This window comes from Pimephales promelas, chromosome 5 (genome assembly GCF_988280905.1).
Source record: "Pimephales promelas chromosome 5, fPimPro1.hap1.1, whole genome shotgun sequence".
NCBI classification, from domain to species: Eukaryota; Metazoa; Chordata; class Actinopteri; order Cypriniformes; family Leuciscidae; genus Pimephales; species Pimephales promelas.
Genome location: NC_142773.1, coordinates 24,250,096 through 24,257,350, shown reverse-complemented (window position 1 = coordinate 24,257,350; position 7,255 = coordinate 24,250,096). Strand labels below are relative to the sequence as shown.

The following is a 7,255-nucleotide window of genomic DNA, read 5'->3' as shown; positions in this document are numbered from 1 at the left end:
AGACATTAACTGGGTAGAACAGTAAAAGAAGTTATTGAATACTAGATGGTTCACTTAAAAAGTAAAAATATATGTTTCAAAAAATTGAAAATATAAACTGTGTAAAGTGACATTTTACTGAATGCTTCTCCACCAAGGTGACATTAAGATAGAAAAAAAAAAGAAAAAAAAAAATAGGGTGGACCTCTATTCTGCACCTCTATCCAATGACTTTATTTGTTTATTTATTTTATTTATATATTATTTATCAATGGCCAAAGAATCCCATTTAGGCTGACATTGTTAAACTTGAAAAGATAGATTTATATTAAATATAAATAAGAGACAACTTCCTGTTTGTGGGATGAACTTTATCATGATCTTGCATTTTTGTCACATGTCTCTTCACAGTTTAGTTATCACACAAATTGTGCGAATTTGATGTAAAACACTACCTTTGATAAAACTATCCTCTATCTATGCCCTGTGCTTTGAAAGACTTTCTCACAACCAATCACAAATTCACACAATTACTCGCAAGAAAAACACGACAGAAACACATCTATTCGCTCTTCTTGAATGCACCTCACTGCTTTATTTACAGCAGTTATTTCCATTGATATCAAGATTTGACATCTGAAGCCAAAGGCATCTAGTAGACACTCCTGTGCATCTTGGAGTTGCTGGCTGATCAGAGGTCCAGGATGATTAGTAGAATTTTCGGATTAGAAAAAATAAAGATTCGAGACAAACATGTAAAAACATTTCTACAACCGGCAATAACTCGAATGACGACATATCAACTATGTACAAAAACATCAATAATATATTTATATATACTTTTATCATCATCTATACCCACTAAAATATATCAAAGCAGCAACTATTGGTCAATCTGAGGAACTCTTTTAGTCAAAAGTCCTGAAAAAAAAGTTTAAATATCCTTCAGCTGTAAATGTGTGAACACCAGGGGGGAGGGGAAGAAGAAAAGGAGCACAGGCAAGCAAATAAATAAAAAAATAGAGTCCAAAAATCTGTTCGTTCTCTCTGTGTAGTCTGGAATACTGAGTAGCAGGTAGAAAAGCAGTGTCTTCTGTACCTGTAGACAGTTTGTTCTTGGAAGGACGCTAAACGTCATCCAACAGTTCCCAAGTTCAACAGGTTTGCCACCAAAGCCAGAAGTGTACAGATTCAGACACAACTCCATGTTGTCACGACATAGGCCACAAACAGAGTAAGGTCACTTCTTTTTTTTTCCATCTATATTTTGTCTTTTTCTGGAGAGAGTTGGTGGATGAGGAGAGAGTCTGAGGAGATGTAAGGTTTAAAGCAGCCTTCTGGTTGTCTGAGGTTAATTTCACAGTTTGTTCCATTTGACCAGTTCTTGAAACTTGGCAATATATATATATATATAAAAAAACAGAAAAGAAGCAGTTAATGTGTATTTTCTTCTTTAAATAAAAAAACCCCCGCACCCAGTATCATCATCATCATCATCATTATCATCATACTGAGGCAGTAAAGAAGAAAACAAATGTCCTGAGATTCCTTTCTGAAGGGCTTCTGATATAGAGCTCAATAAAAGTGAATCTATAAAATGATGAGAAAAAAAAATATTCTAATATAGCTTGATTGGGTTAATAATATTAGGAAGGGTTAGATCGGGGTAGGGATAAGATGCGTCCATTTTTCTTGCCGCCATTCATATGCGTGTACGGCACATGCTCCTCATAACTCCCTCGAAGGCCCACGGATGAGCCCTCGTCGCCATCTAGACAGCACTCCCTCTGAGAGTACGAGGAAGGGTCCAACGGGATGCTCTCCATGTTCTCCAGGTCCATATCAAACTCTTCCGTCTCAGGCGGCTTGTTCTCCTCACTGTAGAAGAAGGAGACCTCCTGAAAAGAGGGATGCAGATCCTCCCGGAGCATCTCGATGATCTCCTGGAAGCTGGGCCTCATTTTGGGATTGTAATGCCAACTCATCTGCATCAGGTTATGCCTGGAAGATCAGGAAACACGAGACATGTCAGTTAAAGACTGATTTCCTTAAAATTGAAATACGTTTATTAGGCTATATAGGCTATATTCATGGCAAGATCAAAAGTCATACAATTAACAATGAACTATACAGTATAAGACATTTAAGACTAATATAAGAGAATGTCTAATACATTCAGGTGACAAATAGCAGCTACACACATCTATGAATTTAAACATTGTCTATTTACATTAAAAAAGTGCAGTCCAGTCAAATATGTTTAACAGTCATTGGCGTTTGACAAGGAAAGCATGATGGTGGTTCTTCACCTTTCAATATATAACCATGTGTTAATCTTAAATGACCTAAAAGTGACTATAAAATTCTTATACTAGGATTCATTTGCTAATCATTTCCAGCTTGTTACTAATTGTCTTCTTATAAGGAAATTCTAAAACAATTCTAAACAAAATGTTAAAAAGAAAACTTTGAAGTTTCTAGAAAAATCCAAATATTTTGTAGCAAATAGAGAAAATAATAATAATATAAAATGATCAATCTTTTTCTGATATGCAGGTGAAAATATTGTCAGGGCAAGTAGGGACAGTTGAGCCCAGATACAGTAAGTATTGCAATAAACACCAACTTTGAGATCTTAACAGGGGCACAATTTCAATAATACACTCACAATCTGTCTGCGCAGTTGTCAGGTCGGTCCAGGTATCCTCCTTCCATCACAAACTTAAGGACTTGTTCATTGGACAGCCCCTGGTAGGGCTGCTCAGCCAGAGTACTGATCTCCCATAACACCACACCGAATGACCTTGACAAGCACAACGTGGGTCATTAGTGACTAAAACATACCCTAAGGATTCTCCTACAACAATGACGCATGTCGTTGTATAGTTGCTTCTGTGTTTGTGTGCACATGGTCGGCTCACCAGCAGTCTGAATGTGCGGTGAAGACTCCATCCTTCAGCGACTCAGGGGCCATCCATCTCACAGGAAGCAGGCCCTTCCCACCCTTTCTGTAGTAATCCGTCTCATAAATGTCTCTTGTCATGCCAAAATCTGAAAGCAGTCAACACGAGACAAAATAACACCATTAGAACGCGCTTAAATAATAGATGACACAATCCACGAACGAGACATTACAACACATCCCTGTGCTTCGTCCACACTTGTACCTCCTTTTTCATTAAGAGCTTGCATTCAGCATCTAATTTTGGCACTTTTGTGTGGCATAGCTAAAATATTTTACTAGCTTTGCGCAGTTAATTTATTTCAGAAACTTGCATACTAGACCCAAGACACATTAATCTCAAATGGACATAATTATACACAGTGTTTTTTCATCCGCATGAAAACAAAGCACCTGAAGCGACACCTAACCTATCATGAAAAAATACATTTTAACAAGGTATTTACACAGGAATAATAATCATTGTGGGGCACAATTAATCAGTTCATAGTGTGTTGATTCTTACGCACAGTAGACAGAAAATGCATTTAGAGTCATATATCTATTTGTCACAGGTTCACTTATAATTTAGTACAAGATAATTATTTAGATATTATTACATTATTATTGTTAAATTATTAAATGATCTTTTTCTTAAAATGTGAGCTATTCAAATACATTTTAATGTAATTATTTTTAACTCTATACTGAGCAAATCATCCTTCGAGAGACAATTTTGAATAATTAACATTAATTGTTTGCTATTGGTATTATCCCTACATCCGAATATGCATACTACTTCCCTACAACAGCAGTATGTGGAAAGAATAGCATGTCTGAACTCATAAAACATTAGGCGTAAACTACCTAGATGACCTACTAATTTTACTGAGATTAGAAGTGCACATCTGATGTTCACTTTAATATCCTGTGTGTTAGGCCATGCTATATGGACCATACTGTTTTTAATTTTTTCTCATCAAATGTGGTTGGTTCCTACTCAGAGTTTAAGTCTAAAGCGCAACACATGTGAGTAATGCAACATACTGCTGATATTTACAGTACGCCATGACGCATTACGCTGCTTCCGATGTCACAAGTTGCATAAGTTGCACTTTAGGCATAAGTGGACTGCGCATGGCCAGAAGCTATCATTTTAATTTGTAACAAGTTAAATACACAAACGCATGGCTTCGCTTCAGAAGGACTTTATTAACCCCCCAGAGGCGTGTGGAGCACATTTTTATGAGGGATGGATGCAATTTTATGGACTTCAAAACAAAAAAGGCCATTCACTGCTATTATAAAGCTTGGAAGAGCCAGGACATTTTTTTTTTTTTTTACATAACTCTGATTGTATACACCTAGGATGACTTGAGGGTGAGTAAATCATGGGCTAATTTTCAATTTTGGGTGAACTAACCCTTTAAACTTTAAATAAATATACCCCATCACATTACGTACCACCAATTTTTACGGTCAAGTCTTCGGCCACCATGCAGTTCCTGGCAGCAAGGTCACGGTGCACAAACTTCTTGGCGTTCAGGTAAGCCATGCCATCTGCTATCTCTGCGGCCATTTGAATCATCTCTTTCAGCGTTGGAGGAGGCCGACCTGGATTATTCTGTAACAAAGTAATCAAACAACACAGAAAAACAAAAATCCAATATTTAAAAAGTCAGTTCTATTTGGGGGGATTTTAATGTGTAATATAAACTAATCTAATATTCGACCTCCTTAAAACAGATCTAATAGCTCCAGCAAGTCTGTTAGTGACACTTCTGGTATGATTTGTTACCTCTGAGTCAGGTCTAAGAGAACGCAGGAAACTCTTCAGATCTCCATGTGTCATGAGCTCCATCACCACTAGAGTAGGCTGGCCTTTAGACACCACCCCCAGCAGCCTCACCTAACCCACAAAAATCATGTTAGTTACTGTATATAAGAATGTGTCGAGTCCAACCAGTGTTATTGTTAACTAAACCTAAGACTATTAAATCATTTTCAGTAAATCAAATAAAACATGAAAAAGCATACGTTGAAAAGGGTGATTTATATTTTAGTTTTTACTGGCAATAAACACATTTATTATGTCACAAAAGATTTCTATTTCAAATAAATTCTATTGTTTTAATCTTTTAATTCAAAAATGTATTGCAAAAAATATTATGCAGCTGACACTGACAATAATAAGGACCATTATCAATATTTGAGCACCAATAATAATAAATAACTGATAATGATTGAGCACACAAATCAAAATATATGAATGATTTCTGAAGGATCATGTGACTGAAGTCTAGAGTAATGATGCGGAAAATTCAGCTTCATATCACAGAAATAAATAACATTTTAAAATATATTCAAATCGAAAACTCTTATTTAAATAGTAATAACATTTTTTAATAACACAGTATTACTGTTTTACTGCATTTTTGATCAAATAAATGCAGCCTTGGTGAGCATAAGAGATGTCTTTCAAAAACATTAAAAATCATAAATATAAATATTAGATTAACTTAGTAACTATTAAATGTACTAAAATTTACAACTGAATTTTTATACAATGAAAATATTAAAAAAATGATGATAAACAGTATTTAAACAAAACTAAAATAAGACTACAAAACATGCAGGCTGACATGAAAAAGACATGTCTTACCACATGGTGGCAGCTGAATGCCTTCATCACAGAAGCTTCGTTGAGGAACTCAATCCTCTCTCTGAGGCTGGCCGACTCGTTAACAGTCTTCACCGCAACACAGGTCTGTGGCTCGCCTTTAACTATGTCCTTTCCGATGCCCTCATACACCATGCCAAAAGATCCCTGGCCTAACTCTCGCAACAGATTAATCTTTTCACGTGGCACCTCCCACTCGTCTGGCTCATACACTGCACAAACACAACAGACATGCAGGACACACAATGAAAATGTCATGTTTGAAATGGAAAAGTCATTTTAAATGTGATAATCTGCCTAAATCGATGGTTAATGTGATCAACTCTTCAATTAAAACAAAATTAAAATGTGCGTCAACCCTCAGCATTTGCAGCCAAAGGTCATACGTAGAGGGAAAGGAAAATTGCTCACCCTCATCTGGGCTGAAATACTCTGGATTTGGGGAGGTATAAAGTCGCCCAGTTGGACCTTCTGTTTGCCTGGTCAGATGAACACACAAAATTAAAGAAATTCATTACTTACCTCACAAAAAATACTTATGACAATTACAATACAAGACACTTACTTTTTCTTGAACATGAAAAAGCCCACACTTCCCATCACAAGTAGTAAAAAGACACAGATCACTGGACCAATCACAATCTTCAGCATGTTTGATGGGTCCACACCTGTTCACAAACACAATGAAATTATATATATATATAATAGGTGTGCACTTTCAAACCAAATTGTGTACAGGTGCAGTACCCAATGGAGCAAATAATAATTACAAGATTAAATAAAAACATATAATCTGTATGCTAATATTAATAGGACGCCTTAAATACCAAGGAATGTTTTTTTTCTTCAAATTAATATATTGTAAATACATTAAAAAATATTTAAATAAAACTTATTCAAAAACTCATCCAAATAAAAAGACCACACAACAAAACCAATTTATAGTAAAATAAAAAAAACTTAACTGATGACATCTTCCATTTAGAACAACTGTAACATTTTTACTATTTTTTTCTCTAATGAAGACCAAGAGGTTGAAACTTTGAAATTTGTTCAATACAACTTTGTGTCAATAGTATTAGTGTGTGAATATTTAGTCTTTTTAGTCTTAATATTCATAGGAATTATGGACAAGGCATCTTACGTAGGTCCTTAACATAGAAGTGTGTTGGCTCTGTCCACGATCCATTGCCTGCCAGGGAGGTTGCTCTGATCCGCACAGTGTAGTTCCCAGGGTGCACCACTCTCAGCTTGCAGCCTCCGTCTGCAATATAATTCTTCCTGGATACGCAGTGGTGCAGCTCCTAAGACATAAAGGCATGCAGTTAGATAGATAACCCATATTGCAGTGCACGTCTGACTCAAGCCACCCATTATCCAGTGGCAAAGGCTCTGTTTTTTTATCATGTTTTTAAATCCATCTCACACTCAAAGTAAGTAATACATATAAATATTACTCATCAGACTTTAATGAAACTGCCATAGGTCAGTGTAAACAGTTACAACAGTGTTTCAAATCCATCAACCGAAAAAAGGTGCAAGTGCCGCTAAGTGCAAAACCATCATGTTTTGCTTTGCTTACAACAATTATTAACCTTTATATAATCATCACTTGTTTACCCGAGGCTTTTTTTAAAACAGCATTAGGAACATTA

General features: G+C 35.9%; 1 protein-coding gene across 1 annotated transcript in view; it reads right to left on the bottom strand.

The window, feature by feature from the left end:
* Positions 1 to 544: 544 nt before the first annotated feature.
* The window catches only part of insra (insulin receptor a), a 51,439-nt gene continuing 44,728 nt past the window's right edge, over positions 545 to 7,255 (bottom strand). Inside the window, exons 13-21 of the mRNA XM_039654640.2 lie at positions 6,745 to 6,904; positions 6,166 to 6,268; positions 6,012 to 6,079; positions 5,583 to 5,812; positions 4,719 to 4,829; positions 4,385 to 4,544; positions 2,901 to 3,030; positions 2,648 to 2,782; positions 545 to 1,980 (exon numbers count right to left, since the gene is read on the bottom strand). Of these exons, the coding sequence (XP_039510574.2) occupies positions 1,626 to 1,980; positions 2,648 to 2,782; positions 2,901 to 3,030; positions 4,385 to 4,544; positions 4,719 to 4,829; positions 5,583 to 5,812; positions 6,012 to 6,079; positions 6,166 to 6,268; positions 6,745 to 6,904 (1,452 nt within the window). The 3' untranslated portion in view covers positions 545 to 1,625. The remainder of the gene's footprint in view (positions 1,981 to 2,647; positions 2,783 to 2,900; positions 3,031 to 4,384; positions 4,545 to 4,718; positions 4,830 to 5,582; positions 5,813 to 6,011; positions 6,080 to 6,165; positions 6,269 to 6,744; positions 6,905 to 7,255) is intronic.